Source organism: Rhinatrema bivittatum, chromosome 2 (assembly GCF_901001135.1).
Source record: "Rhinatrema bivittatum chromosome 2, aRhiBiv1.1, whole genome shotgun sequence".
Lineage (NCBI taxonomy): Eukaryota > Metazoa > Chordata > Amphibia > Gymnophiona > Rhinatrematidae > Rhinatrema > Rhinatrema bivittatum.
The window spans coordinates 23,318,789-23,337,439 of record NC_042616.1 but is presented as its reverse complement, the minus strand read 5'-3'; the positions used below and the strand labels follow the sequence as shown (position 1 = coordinate 23,337,439).

General features: G+C 48.8%; 1 protein-coding gene across 3 annotated transcripts in view; it reads left to right on the top strand.

Moving 5' to 3' along the window:
* LOC115083684 (gastrula zinc finger protein XlCGF57.1-like) overlaps positions 1-18,086 on the top strand; it is a 46,615-nt gene extending 28,529 nt beyond the window's left edge. For 2 of the 3 annotated variants that reach the window (XM_029587646.1, XM_029587645.1), the window contains exon 4: positions 15,196-18,086. In XM_029587646.1, coding sequence (XP_029443506.1) covers positions 15,196-17,198 — 2,003 coding nt within the window. In that variant the 3' untranslated portion in view covers positions 17,199-18,086. Of the gene's footprint in view, positions 1-15,192 lie in introns of all 3 variants that reach the window. The other variant, XM_029587647.1, reaches the window with a different exon arrangement.
* The last annotated feature ends 565 nt before the right edge of the window (positions 18,087-18,651 follow it).

Below are 18,651 nucleotides of genomic sequence, written 5' to 3'. Positions count from 1 at the left end.
GAGAGTTGTCTTCCTCTGATTTCGCTAAGCCTGGATCCTCCCAGCCTGAAGATGGTTTGGTTAAGGATCCATCTGGAGGATCGCCGGATCTTGGAACTCCCTTGACTGGTTCCCCCACAGGGGATGGTGGTTCAGTGGGCCCCGCTCCAGTTCCTTCCGGGTTTGGCTTGGATCCGGCTGCTTTTTCTTGGGTGGACTTTTTTCAGGGTTTGCAATCCTTTCTTCAAGCGCAGTCCTGTCAGGTCGGACCCTCACCCTCCCTCTTCCAGTTCTATGTTTAAGTGCCAGAGCACGCCTCAGTTTGCTGCGGGTATTCCCGACAGGAACCTGGATGGCACTGATGATGAGGCAGATCCTGATTCCCTGGAAGATGGGGAAATTCCTAAAGGACTGGAACCGTATCGAACCAGGTTGTGTTTTTTTTCAGAGATGAACTGCCGGCCCTGATTTCCCAGACATTAAAGATGCCAAGTGTTCTTGGTGCAGATTCCATGTCTGAGCCGAAGAAGAATCCTATTTTGTCTTCCTTGCATAAAGCCTCTTGTTTTTTCCCTTTTATGGATACCATTCAGGGGTAACTTGCTGGTGTGGTGGTTACTACCCTTAACCAACAAGCCTTCATACTGTTGATGCAACTCATTATTGCTCTCTGCTTTACCTGCAGGGGGAAAAGGGGACAGCAACCAACAAGGACATGAGTTTAGCAATTTGGGAAACCAAGTATGGGGATAACTTGTATGCCACGGCAGTTGCCACCTCCTGATGATACTGTTGCGTCCGTCGGTCTCAGATGGCTTCGACCTTTGTGCCTCACCTTTCTCTCTGCTGTCCCCGACAGCCTTGTAAAGATGGCCACCACCGCGTCTGCTTGCCGCTCTCTCCAACGTTCCTGGAATGGCAATGGCAAGGCCTCATGCCATGTTTCTTCTAAGAGCTTCCTAGGGTGCGCATGCGCGCTACCCACGTCTTTTATCCATGTCATAGAGGGAACCTTGGGAGCGACCCTCCGGGTGATGTCAGGACATCCGGGTATTTAGCCTGCCCTTGTTTGCTAGCTCATCGAGTTAGCAAGGATCGTGAATGGATGGAAAGCCTCTGGTCTGAGCTTCTCTGCTGCTTCTGTGCTGCCGCCGGAAGCCTCTCTGCCCCTTGGGGTATTTCTCTAACTTGGGTACCTGCTCCTTGGAGGCCCTTTGCTTTATTTCAGGTGCCTATCTGGAATCATGTACTCGCTCCTTGGGGGACTGCTCTTCTTGGTTCGGTGCCTGTACTCAACTACATCTGCCTGCTGGTATCTTCACCCATACAGCTATCAACTTGTGAGTATCTAACCATCTCAGTCTGTCTCATCTACAGCTCTGCTACACTGGGAATCTGCACCTGGATCTCCCTGTTACATCTCGGTGAGACGGGTCCCCTCAACCGAGGGTCCCCAGACTGCTACCATCGAATCACCTCACTACTGCCACCTCTGGTGATATCCTTCAGTTGTATAATAAAGAGACTGTTTCCTGTGTTTGTGCGTCCAGAGTCTAGCCTAGTGCTGTGGTTCCTCACGGGGCCCCTCCCTGTGGGCGTGGTCATCTCCACAGCACCCGAGAATCTACTCAAACACCTCAAAGCCATTACAGATTGCTAACTCCATGGATTCGGCTCAGCTCACCACATTGCAGGCCATCCCAGGCCTGGCGCAGTGAATCTCCGAACAGCAGAACTCACTGGAGAATTTGACTGCCATATTAAATCAGCTGCACGCACAGATGAATGTACCGAATACCACAGGTAAAGAAGTTACACCGCCAGAAGTGACGGTCAAGACGATGATTCCTCTATCCACTCCAACCCGCTTCTCAGGGGAAGTTTGGAAGTGTAGAGGATTTATCAATCAAGGTTGCATGCACTTCTCCCTGCAACCTAACCGTTATCCCACAGCTTATGCCAAGACCACCTACATCTTGTCTTATCTGGACGGAGGAGCACTGGCTTGGGCCTCTCCGCTGTGGGAGCACGATGACCCCATCCTGCATAACCTCACCAGGTTCCTTGAACTGTTCCGATCAGTATTAGACGACCCTGCCTGGTATACGATTGCAGGATCTTCATTGGTTCACCTTAAATAAGGTAACAGAATTTTATCAGACTTCACCATAGAATTCAAGATGTTGGTATCAGAATTGCACTGGTACCCTAAATGCCTGAAGACCCTCTTCTTTGAAGGGCTGAACTCCCGTCTGAAAGACGAGCAAGTGGCTTGCGAGATGCCTGAGACCCTGGCTGAACTAATAAAGTTGGCAACCAGGATTGATCGCCGACTCTGTGACAAGGTTCAACAGACCAAGTCTCCCAGGAAAGCCCCTCAGGAAGACACTCGAGTTAAATCTACAACCAGGCCTGTTCCTTTGGGTCGATGAGGAAGAACCTATGCAATTAGGCTGCAGTCACCTGACTTCAAAAGAGAGAAGAACACGAAAGAGGTTGGGACTATCCATGTATTGTGGTCAAGCTGATCATGCTGTGCAAACATACCCTATTTGTCCGGTAAACTGGCAGACCTAAGTCCTGCTGGAGGACTCGTCTTAGGTCTAACTGCACCTTCTCCTCCACTCTCTCTCTCCCTGTCTCCTTAATCTGCGGACCTCTAGAATACAAGACCCTTGCCCTCGTGGATTCTGGGGCAGGAGGTAATTTCATTTTAAAGCGATTAGTAGAGCATTTGTGGACCCCCACCACTACCATGACATCTCCACTACTCCTATCTTCAATTCATGGGGAGCCCTTACCGGGCAAAGTAACTCTGATCACCGAACCAGTGAGCTTACGCACTGGCGCTCTTGATACAGAGATTATTTCCTTCTTCGTGCTAGAAAAGGCCATGCACCCTCTAGTGCTGGGGTTACCATGGCTGCAGAAGCATATGCCTCAATTTAATTGGGCCACTCTCGATCTGTCACGTTGGGGTCCAGAGTGCCATGGTAAATGTCTGATGGAAGTCTCTCCAATACCCTGCATGCCAATGACCCCGTTGATGCCTGGTTTGCTGCCTCAGTATGCATCCTTCCAGGATGTATTTTCCAAAGAAGCTGCAGATGTACTACCTCCACACAGATACTATGACTGCGCCATCAATCTGAAGCCCAACACTGAACCACCTAAAGGAAGAGTTTACCTCTCTCTGTTACAGAAAATAAAGCTATGTCTGAATACATATAGGAGAATCTTCAGAAAGGCTTCATAAGATCCTCCAAGTCTCCTGCTGGCGCAGGCTTCTTCTTTTTTGGGGAAGGACGGAACATTGCATCCATGCATTGATTATCGAGGTCTTAACGAGATCACTGTGAAAAACCGCTATCCCTTACCACTCATCTCAGAGCTATTTGACAGACTACAGGGAGCCAAGATATTCTCCAAACTGGATCTCAAGGGAGCCTATAACCTAGTTCGCATCCGCTCTGGCGATGAATGGAAGATGGCCTTCAACACCAGGGACGGGCATTTTGAGTACATGGTGATGCCCTTCGGCCTGTGCAATGCCCCGGCCGTCTTCCAAAACATGATGAACGACATACTGCACGACCTGCTCTATAAATGTGTCGTCTACTTGGACGACATCCTAATATTCTCCCAGGACCTGAACACCCATCTGGAGGATGTCAAGAGTGTGCTACACAGACTCCATGAGAACCACCTTTACGCCAAATTGTCTAAATGCGAATTCCACAAGGAATCCGTACCTTTCTTAGGATACATTGCTCCAAACAAGGTTTCCAGATGGACCCACAGAAGCTGGAGAGCATCCAAAAATGGACACAGCCCACAGGTCTAAAGGCTCTTAGATGATTTCTGGGATTTACCAACTATTACAGAACATTCATCAAGAACTAATCTTCACTAACTGTTCCATTAACAGCCATGACGAAGAAAGGGGCCATTTCCTAGCGTGTAGCAGATGGACTCAGAACCAACGGGTATAGTGTGCTCCTGATAGCAGTTGGAGACAGATCAGATTTCAATCTGACGTCAGCCCTAGTACATATACCCCTGCAGGAAGTGCAGCTCTTCAGTATTTTCCGTCTCCTTAGCAGTTAGGGACTACCTGCACGCTCTCACAGCGTTAGAACAAATTCAATGGAGAAAACCCAAAATATGTACGCTCATACAGCGTTTGAGTAAATTTACCAAAGAAAACCCAAAATAATAAATCTTACCTGTACAGACGAGCCCTGCTCTCCTGTACAGTGAAGGTATTTTCCCTCTTCCCCTGCAGCTGGAGACTGCCCGGAATGAGACCGGGAAGCGCCGAGCCAAGGTAAGGTAGAAATCTATTTAAAGTTTCCGGTCTCCGAAGCTCGAGAAGTCGCACAGGTCGCCAGTCGGGACCAGTGCCACCGGGTTGATCTACCCTAGCAGGGCTAGACCCTGGTTAGATCCAAAGGTCCTCCCACATGGAGAACCCCCCCCCCCGAGGTGGTCGCCATATTGTCCACGTGGTCGCCGCCACCATTTTGATTTGTTCGCTGCCCTGCCCGCCGTTCCGAGTCATGCACACAAATACCTGGTGCGCACAATGTCGCACATAACACCGTGCTTACTGTGCCGGGCGCATAACTGCGATTTGTGCACACAACAGTGCGCCAAATCTATGCGCACAACTTTGACGCACCGGAGCGCTTAACAGTATTTACGCGCACAAATCCATGGCACCACCGGAAAAGAGGCTCGGCCTCTGCCCAGCATGCCACATCTGAGCCGCACAGCACGAGGAGGCCACCACCCTGTGTATTTAGTGCGAGGAAGCCCTGGGGGATCCAGCCTATGGCCCCCCCCCCCCCCCCCCAGCTGGTACTGGGATCTAGCTCCTCAATCAGTACCCCGGACCTAGCATCTCCCAGTGGGACCCTCCCTCAAACGGGAACCCCCAGGGATACAGCGCCTCTTAATTTAGACCCAGCATCTATCTCCTGGGTGGAATTCTTCAAAGGCCTGCATACCTTCGTTCACATGTAGCCGGAGCCTCCGATAATACGGCCTCAGCCTCCACCAGAGGCCCTCAACACCCCGGGACCCTCTAGGCCCAGGGAAGTGATTCCACTGCCCAGAAGTCCCACCTTCGGGGACACGGACAACTCAGAGGAGGAATCAGAACCCCTGGAGGAAGGGGAACTCCCTCCGGGAACAGAGCCTCATCGAACCATGAGGTGCTTCTTCACTAAGGACGAGCTTCCAGACCTGGTTTCTCACAGCTTGAAAGAGCTTGCTATCCCGGGCACAAGTGCTCGGGGTAACCTGAGATGAATTCCCTGCTAGAGGGACTCCGTCAGATCTCCCGCTATTTCCCTCTGTTACAAGCCGGCCAGCAGCTAATTGATGTGGAATGGGATGCCCCAAAGTCTACATTCAAAGGGGGATGGGCTCTGGTAGCCATGTACCCTCTGCACCCAGCGGCCAAAGACCTACTGACATGTCCAAAAGTAGATGCCATGGTCTGCGCGGTCTCGAAGCGCACTACTATCCCAGTGGAGGGAGGAGCAGCACTCAAAGATGCTCAAGACAGATGTTTGGAATCCATCCTCAAACAGTCCTTTGACGTCTCTACAGATCGCGGTCTGCTGTGCCGTGGTGACACACGCGTGCTTATCACAGACCAGGAACAACACTCCTGGGGAAGCCCTGGAACCAGCAGTATCATTCCTCACGGATGCCGCTTCTGATCTGGTGTGCACCCTAGCTAGAGGAGTGGCAGCCAGAAGACAACTTTGGCTCCGAAGCTGGTCGGCCGACGCATCTTCCAAAACGAGACTCACAAGCATGCCCTTCAAGGGATCCCTCCTGTTCGTAAGTGAACTGGATAAACTAGCCAACAAATGGGGCGGATCCCCACTGCTGTGGCTACCGGAGGACAGGAATAAGAGAAACCAGCGACCCTTCCCCCGATCACAGCACTTCAACCCATACAGAAGCACATATCAAGCGCCTCGCCCCGCAGGCAGGAACCAGTCCTTTCGGAACAAACACAACAAAAGGGGAGTGGGTCCTAGCCATCATTCGAGAGGGATATTGCCTGTATTTCCACCACCTCCCTCCGGACAAGTTTGTGGAATCCCCTTGCCACGACCCCTCCAAGAGAATGTCAATGGAAGCTACACTGACTAGATTGCTAGCCCTAGAGGCTATAACACCGGTGCCTCCACAATAAATAAATACTGGGCATTATGCCATGGAGTTAGCAATCTGTATTTGTGGCATTAGTGGAACCTTGGTCGTATTGGAGATGACTCCTCCCATGGGGAGGAGCCCTGTGGGGAATCAGTACGATAGGCTAGACTCTAGAGATGGACACAGAGCAAGGAAGACTTTATTGTACTGCTTCTGCTGCAGTTGGCACTGCCCAAAGGGCAGACAGTGCTGGTGTTGAAGAAGTGCTCTAGTCTCAGAATGTCTTGGTAGCAGTGCCTTCACCCGGAGGTAGTAAGGACTTGATGTAGATCCCGTGGGGCAGGCTGCGAATCAAGACGGATATCCAGGAGGCTAGAAGCGTAGCAGTACTCGCAGCGTGGTAGAGATGGTAGGCTCTTTTGATGAATGAGCGGTGGGAGACCAGGTCGGGATGTAGGTTACCCAGGGCTAGATAAGGCCTCGAGGCACGAGGACCTACAAATATTGAGGGTTATAGTTGAGGAGCTGAAGGCTTCTTCTGTAGAGGTGGACGAGCGACCCGGTTCTGTGGTGCAGGTTACCCAGAGCTAGATGGCCCTCGAGGAGCGAGTACCCACAAATACTGAGGGCTTCCTGAAAGAGAAAGCAGAGAGGACCCCTGAGGAGCGGGTATCCGGTTAGGTAAGCGAGAAGCAAAAAGCCCCCGAGAAGCAGGTACCCAGAACTTCCGTAAACAGTGAAGTAAACCTCGGAGGGCGAGGAAGGATCTAAGCGGGAGCTTAGAAGCGGTCAGAGTAGCGAACCGAAGTCCTTGCTAACTCGCTGTACTGTAGCGGGGCAAAGGTTTAAATACTTGGCCGTGTTGACGTCATGCGGTGGGGCCGCCCCCGAGGTTCCCGCCATGACATGTACTAGAGCGTGGGTGGCGTGCACACCCTAGGAGGCCCAAAGAAGCATGGCGGATGGGAACGCCCATGCTGATCCAGGAACGCTGAGAAGCAGGGCAGGCTGCAGTGGAGACAGCCATTCTTCCAATAGCGGGGGAAAGAGGTAAGAGACCGGCTGCAACATCACTTTATGCATTTACACACATACGTGCATGGGAGTCTGAGCAGGACGATGTGTTAAGTGAAGAGGATTGGGACATTATGTTTCAGAGGATAGCCAAAAGCTCTATCTCTGCAGCAATTCAAGAGCACTGTTATAAACTACTGTATAGGTGGCATTTGACTCCTGTTAAATTACATGCTATGTACCCTCATATATCTGATAAATGCTGGCGGCAGTGCGGTCAAGCGGGCTCATATATCCACGTCTGGTGGACATGCCCTTTGGTGATTCCTTTCTGGGACGAGGTCAGAGAGGGTGGCTGAGGGAATTGACCGGTGCGGACGTACCGATGCAACCTGTTCATGTTTTGTTGAATCTCCCAAGCGAGGGTATGGATAAAGCAACGCAATCATTCATTTCACAAGTATTTATAGCGGCCCGCTGTAAACTAGCCAAAGCATGGAAACTTCCTAACCCTCCATCTCTTTCAGCAGTAAGCCACAGACTTCATTCGAGTTATGGGATGGCACATCTCACCGCAATCAGACAGGACAAATTGTCTGCATTCCAACAATCGTGGGAACCCTTCCTTAATTGGATAATTGCTCAAACCTCATCTGGATGAGCTCAGTTTTATTTTCTAAAAGTTTAGAGAAATAACCACGAAGAGTCATGTTTTAAGGCATGTTTGGGTTTATGATCACATTTACAGAGAAGAGAATCACTTGGTTATAGTCACTAGTCAAATGTTGGTCTGGGCAATGTTTTCATATCTGTAGTAACGGTTAATCTTCATAGATAACATGTGGTGTATTTAAGGGACGAGACGGGAAGGGGGGGTAGGGATCACAAGGTTTTCTCATTGATAACTGTATAGACCTAACATTGTTGATGTCACACTATGATTGTTTATCTTGGTCAATAAAAATTTACATTAAAAAAATTTATTTAGATTTATATTCTGCTTTTCGCACTTTTTTCAGCACTTCAAAGTGGATTACATTTGCTACTGCTATCTTGGGCAGAGTAATAGTTTCTTTCTTTGTTGGAGATTTGCCTAGCAGTGATGTTGCCTTGGTTATATCCCTTCTCCAGGCATTATTGTATGGTTGTTGGGGTTCGAGAGGTTGCATCTTTTGCTGGAGCAGCCTCCTACCTTATGAGGAAGTAGCTTTGGTACATCCCACTTGTGTGGACTGGACTGCCTGGATGAAGAGGAAGGTGAAATTACTACTTACCTGATACTTTCCTTTCCTCTCTGAGAAGCAGGCCAACCCACAATCCTGCCCTGAGCTGCCTGTACTGATTTTTTTATTTGTCCTTTCTCAGGGACATTATTGGAGGTAGAATTCGTAGGCCGATGCAGATCTTCAGGTCGTCTAAAGGCCTTGTAAGTGTTTGCCTTCTTTGTCTGTTACGGCTTCTGCATTTCCTTCTCGTCTGAGTCCAGTGCTTTGCTCACTGGAAGAAAAAAAAAGTGAATGATTGGGGGAGGAAGTGTTTTTAACTTCGGACTTAGTTCTAGTGTTAATTAGTTGCCACAGTTGACTTTTGCAGAATACTGGCACACTGATGTCAATACAGAGCTATATGAGGGTGACATCAGCGAGTCAGTTGGTTTCTGTCTCCATCTGCTGGTAGGCATGCATAACCCACTTATGTGGACTGGCTTGCCTATCCTAGAGGAAAGAAAATTTACTAGCATGTAGCAGATGGACTCAGGATCAATGGGTATACTGTATTCCTGCTAGCAATTGGAGACGGATCAGATTTCAATCTGACGTCAGCCCCTAATACATATACCCCTGCAGGAAGTGCAGCTCTTTAATATTTTCCGTCTCCATAGCAGTTAAGGACTATCTGCATGCTCTCACAGTGTTAGAACCAAATTCAAAGAAGAAAACCAAATTTTACAGGAGTAACCTACCTGAAGACAAGCCCCGCTCTCCTGCGGTGATACCCTCGGGTCCCTCCCCCAGTTGAGATTCCTGAGGTGATTTCCGTGGTCCCTCGGGGGTAAGCCTCGGTCCGGTGGCCGAATCGCGGCGAGAACCTAGCCCCCGATCCTCGGGTGCGGCTGAGAGGCAGCGGGTGCCCCCTCTAGCGCGGCGGTGAAGGTATTTGCCCTCTCCCCCCGCAGCCGAAGACCGCCTGGGACGAAACCGGGAAGCGCCGAAGACAAGGTAAGGTAGAAATCTTCTGCTTTAATCTGGTCTCCAAGGATCGAGGAGAAGCACAGGCCAGGACCAGTGCCACCGTGTTGATCCGCCCTAGCAGGGCCAGGCCCCGGTTATTTCCAAGGGTCTACCGACGTGGAGACCCTACGAAGGGGTCGCCATATTGCCTGCGTGCTCGCCGTCGCCATCTTGGCCCATTTTGCTTTGCCGTCCGACCCAAGCGCACAAAACCGAGTTAGGTGCACAGAACCCTTGTGCGCATAGACTTACACGCACATAAAACTTGTGCGCATAAGTTGCACGCACAAAGCTGCGCGCATATCTACGGCTGGACGCACAGCTACGCGCACAACTCAGTTTACGCGCCAAAAGCATGGCACCACCAGAAATAGGGATAAAAGCTCAAGGCCTCTGCCCAGCATGCCACATCAGAGCCGCACAAAGCGAGGAAGCCGATGCCCTGTGCACGCAGTGTGAGGAGGCCCTGGGAGATTCAGTTCTGGGCCAATCCCACCAAGGGCCGAGTACTAGCTCCTCAGGGAGTACCCCGGACCTAGCAGAACCCAGTGAGACCTCCCCACAGACGGGGATCCCCAGGGAACCAGCGCCCTTCAGCTTGGACCCAATGTCGATCTCATGGGTGGAGTTCTTAAAGGGGATTCATGCCTTTGTTCAAATGCAAACTGAACCTCCGGCTGGTCAGCCACATGCTCCACTGGAGGACCCTCAGGCCCCAGGTCCTTCAAGACCTAGGCACAGGCTTCCACTACCCAGAAGCCCCACCTATGGGGACACGGACATCTCTGAAGAGGAAGCCGAGCCCCTAGAAGAGGGGGAGCTCCCCCCGGGGACAGAGCCCCACCGAACCATGAGCTCGCTATCCCGGGCCCAGGTACTTCAGGGGAACCTAAACTGAAGCCCCTGCTGGAGGGTCTTCATAAAACCTCTCTCTATTTCCCTCTGTTACAAGCGGCACAACAGCTGATTGACCTGGAATGGAATGCCCCGGAGTCCACATTCAAAGGGGGCCGAGCTTTAGCAGCAATGTACCCCCTGGACCTGGCGACCAAAGATCTTCTTGCATGCCCAAGAGTTGATGCCATGGTCTGCGCAGTCTCTAAGCACACCACTATCCCAGTAGAGGGAGGAGCAGTGCTCAAAGATGCACATGACCGGCGTCTGGAATCCATCCTCAAACAGTCGGCCGATGCATCTTCCAAAACGCGCCTCACAAGGATGCCCTTCAAAGGATCCCTCCTGTTTGGCAGCGAACTAGACAAAATAGCCGAAAATGGAGCGAGTCCCCAGTGCCGCGCCTGCCAGAGGATAAGACTAAGAGAAACCAGCGACCCTTTCCCAGGTCCTCCAGGGGCAGAAGTTCACAGCACTTCAATTCTTACAGGAGCAACTATCAAGCGCCCCGCCCTACGAGCAGGAACCAGTCCTTTCGGAACAAGCACAACAAGAGGGGTACCAGCTCGGGTACAGGCCCCAGCCGCACCCCACAATGAGATTCAGCCGACCCGTCCAAGGGAAAAAGCCATAGTGGGCAGACTAGCTCTATTCTATGCAGATGGGTCGAGAGAACTTCGGACAAGTGGGTCCTAGCCATCATTCGGGAGGGGTACTACCTGGATTTCCTACGTATCCCTCCAGACAAGTTCGTGGAGTCCCCCTGCCACGACCTCTCCAAGAGGGCGGCAGTGGAAGCTACACTGTCCAGACTACTGGCCCTCGAGGCCATAACCCCAGTGCCTCCACAAGAAATAAATACTGGACATTATTCCATCTATTTTATCGTCCCCAAGAAAGAGAGAACATTCAGGCCCATCTTGGACCTCAAGTTGGTCAACCGCCATCTGAGGATTCCCTGTTTCCGCATGGAAATCCTGCGATCCGTAATAAGGGCGATACAACCGGGACAGTTTCTCACATCCCTGGATCTTTCGGAGGCCTACCTACACATCCCAATTCATCAGGAACACCAGCGCTACCTATGCTTCAAAGTTCTGAACCGTCACTACCAGTTCCAGTCACTACCTTTCGGGTTAGCCACAGCACCCCGGACGTTCACCAAGGTAATAGTAGTGGTGGCGGCAACACTGAGGAAGGAAGGAATCCTCGTCCACCCTTACCTAGACGATTGGCTGATCAGGGCAAAGTCACCAGAGGAAAGCCACCAAGCTACCAGCAGAGTCATAACTCTACTGGAGAGCCTAGGATGGGTGGTCAACACAAACAAGTTTCCTACAACCCTCACAGTCGCTGGAATACCTAGGAGTCCGATTCGACACCAAAGAAGACAAGGTCAGCCTGACCCCCACAAGAAGATTAAAACTGTGGAACCTTGCTGAAAGATCCTCGTCCCACAGCATGGGATTACCTGCAAGTCCTCGGGCTGATGGCATCCATACTTGAAGTTGTGCCATGGGCGCGAGCCCACATGAGGCTCCTACAGCGCTCACTTCTATCACAGTGGAGCCCACGGTCCCAGAACTACACCGTACGTCTATCACTCCCGGGCAGAGTCTGGAACCAGCTACGGTGGTGGCTACAGGCCAACCACATGAGCCGAAGATCAAAACTATCCTCTCCAACCTGGATCCTACTCACCACAGATGCCAGTCTACGAGGATGGGGAGCACACTGCGAGGAGTTAACTGCCCAAGGGCAGTGGAATGCAGAAGAGGCGGGATGGAACATCAATCGCCTAGAAGCGCGAGCAGTCAGACTAGCCTGTCTGCGGTTCGCTCACAGACTTCGAGACAAAGCGGTCAGAGTAATGTCAGACAACGCCACAACTGTGGCCTACATCAACAGACAGGGGCGAACCAGAAGCCAACAAGTGTCCCTGGAAATAGACCCCCTGATGTCGTGGGCGGAAGCAAATCTCCAGGAGATCTCCGCCGTCCACATCGCCGGGAAAGACAACATCACGGCTGACTTCCTCAGCCGGGAAAGTCTAGACCCAGGAGAATAGAAGCTGTCGTCCGCAGCCTTCCAAATGATAGTGAATTGGTGGGGGACACCGGGCATGGACCTTCTGGCAAACAGATCCAACGCCCAAGTGTCCAGATCCTTCAGCCGCAGGCGGGAACCACAGTCCCAAGGGATTGATGCCCTGGTATAGACCTGGCCACCGGGGACCCTGCTATACGCCTTCCCGCCGTGGCCTCTATTGGGCGCAATCATTCACAAGATACAACTACACAGAGGACTCGTTCTTCTGGTGGCCCCAGATTGGCCAAGAAGACCCTGGTACGCAGACATGAGAAGACTGCTGGCAGGGATCCCCCTACCCCTGCCTCCACACAGGGACCTACTACAACAAGGTCTGATCCTCCACGAGGACCCAACTCAATTCTCTCTTACGGTCTGGCCATTGAGAGGGCCCGCCTGAGAGAGAGCGGATACTCGGGGGCCGTAATCGACACCCTCCTCCGAGCACGCAAGTTCTCCACATTGCTAACATTATATAAGGATTTGGAGAGGATTTGAAGCCTGGTGCGACAAACACAACATCAAGCCACGCTCGTTTAAAGTTCCCGTGATCCTGGAATTCTTGCAGAACGGACTACAGAAGGGACTGTCCCTCAACTCCATCAAGGTACAGGTGGCCGCATTGTCATGCTACGACTCCAAGAGCGAGGGCAACAGCATAGCCTCTCACCCGGACGTGTCACGATTCCTAAGAGGAGTCAAACACATTCGTCCACCACTAAAGTGGCCGGTACCTCTGTGGAATCTCAATCTCGTTTTGGATTTCCTAGCAGGAACCGCCTTCAGACCCCTCAGAGGACTGTCGCTCAGCCTGTTAACCTTAAAGATGGTGTTCTTGCTGGCAGTTTGTTCAGCCCGCCGCATCTCGGAACTACAAGCACTGTCCTGCCGTGAGTCATTCCTCAGGCTCACCCCGGGAGCCATCCAACTACGCACGGTTCGCTCCTTACTCCCCAAAGTGGTCTCACACTTCCACCTTAACCAGACCATCGCGCTACCAACGACGGTTGACTTGAAGAATTCGGAAGAAGCCCGTAGTCTACGCCACCTCAACATTGGCAGACTCCTATCCAGATACCTGGAAATGTCGGAACACGTACGAAAAACGGACCACTTTTTCGTCCTGCACAGCAGAAAGAGACAAGGGGAAGCGGCCACGCGGGCAACCATTGCCCACTGGATCAAGGAAGTCATCAAGGCGGCCTATGTAGAAGCTGGCAAGCCACCGCCTCTACAGGTCAAGGTCCTTTCTACCAGAGCTCAGGCAGTATCCTGGGCAGAAACTAGAATGCTGTCGCCTGCTGAGATCTGCAGGGCGGCGACATGGTCCTCCATACATACCTTCTCCAGATTCTACCGTCTGGATGTTCAAGCCCGGAAGGACACGGCATTTGCAAGGCCAATTCTAAGTGGGTCACGGGCAGCCTCCCACCCAGTTCGGGAGTAGCTTTTATACATCCCATTGGTCCTGAGTCCATCTGCTACACGTTAGGAAATGGAGAAATTACTTACCTGATAATTTCGTTTTCCGTAGTGTAGACAGATGGACTCAGCATGTCAACCTTGGCTGCCGTTATGCGTGGTCTTTTAAATGATTCAAGGGTAAGCCACGTTTTCATTTACCTAGGGCATCCACCCTGCCGGGTGTCGACGCTTTCCGGTTGAGTACTCTGGCGGTCTCCAGCTATGGTCAATCAACCAGTTCAAGTTAATCAAGTTAATCAAGCTTTAACGTTTAACCAAGTTATGAAGTTATTCAAATTATTAAGTTAATCAATCAGTCAGTCACACATATATCCACAATGCTTTTGGAGGAGAATACTGAAGAGCTGCACGTCCTGCAGAGGTATGTGTACTAGGGGCTGAGGTCAGATTGAAATCTGATCAGTCTCCAACTGCTAGCAGGAGTACACTATACCCATTGGTCCTGAGTACACTAAGGAAAACGAAATTATCAGGTAAGTAATTTCTCCATTATCAGCTGAGTAGTAATTTCACTTTCCTGGGTTTTTGAATCCTGGATGTCTAACTTCTGTGTGGGAGTAGTGGGGTGGATATACAGGATGCTGCAAAGTTTGGGAAATTGGGTGTCTCAGAGTTACAGGTCTTATTCTACCAGAGCCCAATGTAACCTATTTATTCCTGAATCCTCTGTGAGAGTTGGGAGAGGCAATCTGGATGTACAGCAGATTATATATTGGTCTGCCTCACTCTAGCCTGCGAGCCTTGCAAGTGCTCCAAACTTCCAGGGCCTGTTTAGTTATAAGAAGCTTTCCTTGGAATCATGCGACTCTGCTGCTGCGTGAATTACTTTGGTCGCTGCTGTAGCAGTGGATTAAATTTTAAATTTTAACTCTTGTTTTTAGATCTCTGAAGTTTAATGGTCCATGATTATTATTTGAATTTGTTATTATAATGTTTAGTTTGGCAGATCCGCTATAAGCACATTATAAATGTTATTAAATAAATAGTAGATAAGCTCAGAGGAACCAGACCTACAGGAATCCTAAAGGTGTGGGATCTGTTTGATCTCCAGAGGTCCTGTATTGCATCAGCTTTATTTCTGCATTCTACACAGTATGGTAAAGAGAACCCACTGATTTTCTTAACTTTTCTGAATATTTCTATAAGGACATCATAGAGAAGTTTTCATAGGCATCACATAAAGTTTCTGCTAAGTCACAGAATTCTTTAATATCAGAGATCCCATGCGTTCATTATGTGATCCTTCTAATCGTCTCATCTCAGGTTATTGATAGCTTTCCATGCCATTGTCGCTTACACATGATTAATTCCTTCTTTTTATATCCAGCAGGTAATGAGGTCATACAGGAAGTGAAGAGGGAGGAGAATCGAGAAGAACGCCCTATAGTATTGGCACTTACACCAAGACAATCAGGAGATTTCTATGAGGATCTTGCACGGAGGACTGAGGGGGGAGACATTAGCCAAAGACAGCAGGAATCAGAGGAGAAGCAGCAAGACTCTGCAGCAAAGTCACCGGATGGAGTCACTGCTTGTGAGAGAAGTGACAGGGAGTTCACAGACATCCCTGAGCACCAGAGACAGTTGAGAAGAGAGAATCCCTTCCAAAGTACTAACAATGATCAAATAACTTCTGACCTTCAGCAGAAAGAGGAGGAAGGGAAGAAATCCTTTCACTGTGACACCTGTGGGAAAAACTTTAATAGAAAATGTCATTTTGTGTTGCACCAGCGGAGTCACACAGGAGTGAGACCTTTTCCATGCAAACAGAAGTTAACCCTGAAATTACACCAGAGAATCCACACTGAAGGGAGCACTTTCACTTGTATTGAATGCAAGAAAACCTTTTCTTGCAGGGAATCCTTAGTAATACACCAAAGAACGCACACAGGTAAGAGACCCTCTCCTTACCCTCAAGATGGGGAATCTTACAGTTCTGAGTTCTCTTTATTACATCACCAGAAAATGGAGACTGAAAGGAGAACATTTTCATGTTCTGAAAGTGGAAAAAACATCATTCAAATGCAAGACCTAATAATAAATCAGGAAATACAGAAAGAAGACATATTCATTAGTACTGATGGTGACAGAAGCTTCAAGCAGAAAGGAAACTTCACAAGACAACGAAAATTCCAACCAGAGGAGAGAGCATTTTCAAGTAATGAATGCAATAAAGGTTTATGTGAAGGGGCAGTCATTTCAGGAGACACAAAAAAACGTACTGGTGAGCGACTGTCGTCTTGTATTCAGTCTGAAAAAAACTTCCGTGTGAAGGCAGTTGACTCAGAACAGAAGAAAATCCCCAAAGTAGAAAGTCAATTTATATGTACTGAGTGTGGAAAAAGTTGCAGTCAGAAGTGCAAACTCATAATCCACCAGAGAATCCACACGGGAGAAAAACCATTTAGCTGTACTGAATGTAGTAAAAGTTTCCGGGAGACAGCATCTCTCAGATTGCATCAGAGAATCCATACTGGAGAAAAACCATATAAATGTATTGAATGTGGTAAAAGCTTCAGTCTGAAGTGGAAACTCATAATCCACCAGAGAATCCACACTGGAGAAAAACCATTTAGCTGTACTGAATGTAGTAAAAGATTCAATCAGAAAGCATCTCTCAGATTGCATCAGAGAACCCATACTGGAGAAAAACCATTTACATGTATTGAATGTGGTAAAAGCTTCAGTGAGAAGTGCAAACTCATAACCCATCAGAGAATTCATACTGGAGAAAAACCATTTAATTGTACTGAATGTGGTAAGAGATTCCGTCAGAAAGCATCTTTCAGATTGCATCAGAGAGTCCATACAGGAGAAAAACCATTTAATTGTACTGAATGTGGTAAAAGCTTCTCTCAGAAGGCGCATTTCATATTGCATCAGAGAGTCCATACAGGAGAAAAACCATTTACTTGTACTGAATGTGGTAAAAGCTTCAGTCATAAGGCATATCTTACATCGCATCAGAGAGTCCATACTGGAGAAAAACCATTTAAATGTACGGATTGTGGTAAAAGCTTTATTCAGAAGGCATATCTCATGCAACATCAGAGTATCCACACTGGAGAAAAACCATTTAATTGTCCGGATTGTGGTAAAAGATTCACGCGGAAGGTGCATTCCATAGTGCATCAGAGAATCCATACTGGAGAAAAACCATTTAAATGTACTGAATGTGGTAAAAGCTTTAGTAGGGAGACAGATCTCATGCAGCATCAGAATATCCACAGTGGAGAAAAACCATTTAAATGCATGGATTGTGGTAAATGCTTTTGTCACAAGGCATCTCTCATGAAACATCAGAAAATTCATACTGGAGGAAAATCAAGTTAATAATGTACTGTCTGGTAAAAACTTCAATAGAAAGGAAGACCTTGCAAGCCACCAGAAAAGTTGCACAGGACTCAAATTCAGTTAATATGCTTTCATATAGTTTTGGAATAAAAGACTGGCCTAATAAAGATATTAAAATGCTAGATGCAAGAACAATAAAACTTCTCTATTTCCATCAAATAAGCTATAAGAATCAGGGAGGTTGATATTCTGTTGTCAGAAAGCTGAATAAGCAGGACTTATCCATCTATCTTACTGCTACTGAATATCCAGTTATGTTCCATGGCTGAGTAAGTTGTGGGTGGGCAGTGGGTGATCGGAGCGGTGCTACTTAGCTGGATAAGTTATTCAGCTAAGTAGCGATTTTGGCAACATGGGGATTTTGCATGATTTGTAGTTTGTTTGTTTTTTGCCCTGTGACACTTTTCCCCAGAGAGCACATTCCCTGTGTGCTGGCTTGCAGGTAGTGTTTGACAGCTGCACTGTAGTTCAGGCAGAGGCTTTGGATGCTGCCTTGACTAAAGGTGGCTTGATCAGCATTCACATCCCAGAATACATGTAACAATGAAACACCCTGCAGTGCCATTGGCCAGAAAGCTCACTGTTAATACTGTGTTTCCTAATTGGCCCTGGAGACAGAGAACTTACCCTGAGGGTTCTGGAACTCTCCACCCTCAGCTAGCAGTGAAGAGGAAGAAGATCTCTGTGCTGAGGCCCTGTTCAGCTTCTGTGGACAGCCTTTTTCCTGACCTCCCCAGCTAAGTATTGAAAAGTGATCAGTTAACACTTGCAGTATAATCCTTTTTTGCCTGTTTCTGTTTACAGTTTAAATCTTTTATCTGTTCACTGTTCCTACTTTTTCTTAATAAACTTAGTTTGTTAGCTCTCCCTGTCTTGAACTAATGTTCCCAATAATGTGTATATTTGATCTGTAGGTGTATTTCTAGGAACTGTGTGGCCCTTGTTGGGTGGGGCCTCAGTGTCCCTAGAAACCACCAGGGGATAACTTGTGGGTGGGGAATTTGCCCAGAGGCAAGCGGGAATTCAGGTGGCAGGGTGCCAGTGTAAAAGCATGTGCGCAGGTGTAGACTGGCCTGGGCAGTGCTTGGCAGGATCTTCCAAGTGACCACAGGGTTAGCCTGAGTGAATGTTAGGGGTGCACTGAGAGGAGAGGATCACCTTTCTGGTGACTGAAAGGAATCAGTAAGTTTTTGCTTGGGACATTGTCTTTTTCAAAAGTATTGGGACAAAGTTAACTATTTGGGAATATTATTTAGTGTGTTTGTGCTTTTAATAGTCAGGTAGCGAATAAACAAGTTAGACTGTTTGTATTTTTAAATAGTCAGTAAGGCAGCTAGTAAGCAGACCTGAGTGTTTGTATTAAAAAAAAAAAAAAAAAAAAAGTAGCCAGAAGCTAGAAATAAACTAGGAGCAGTGTATACCTAAGTAAAAA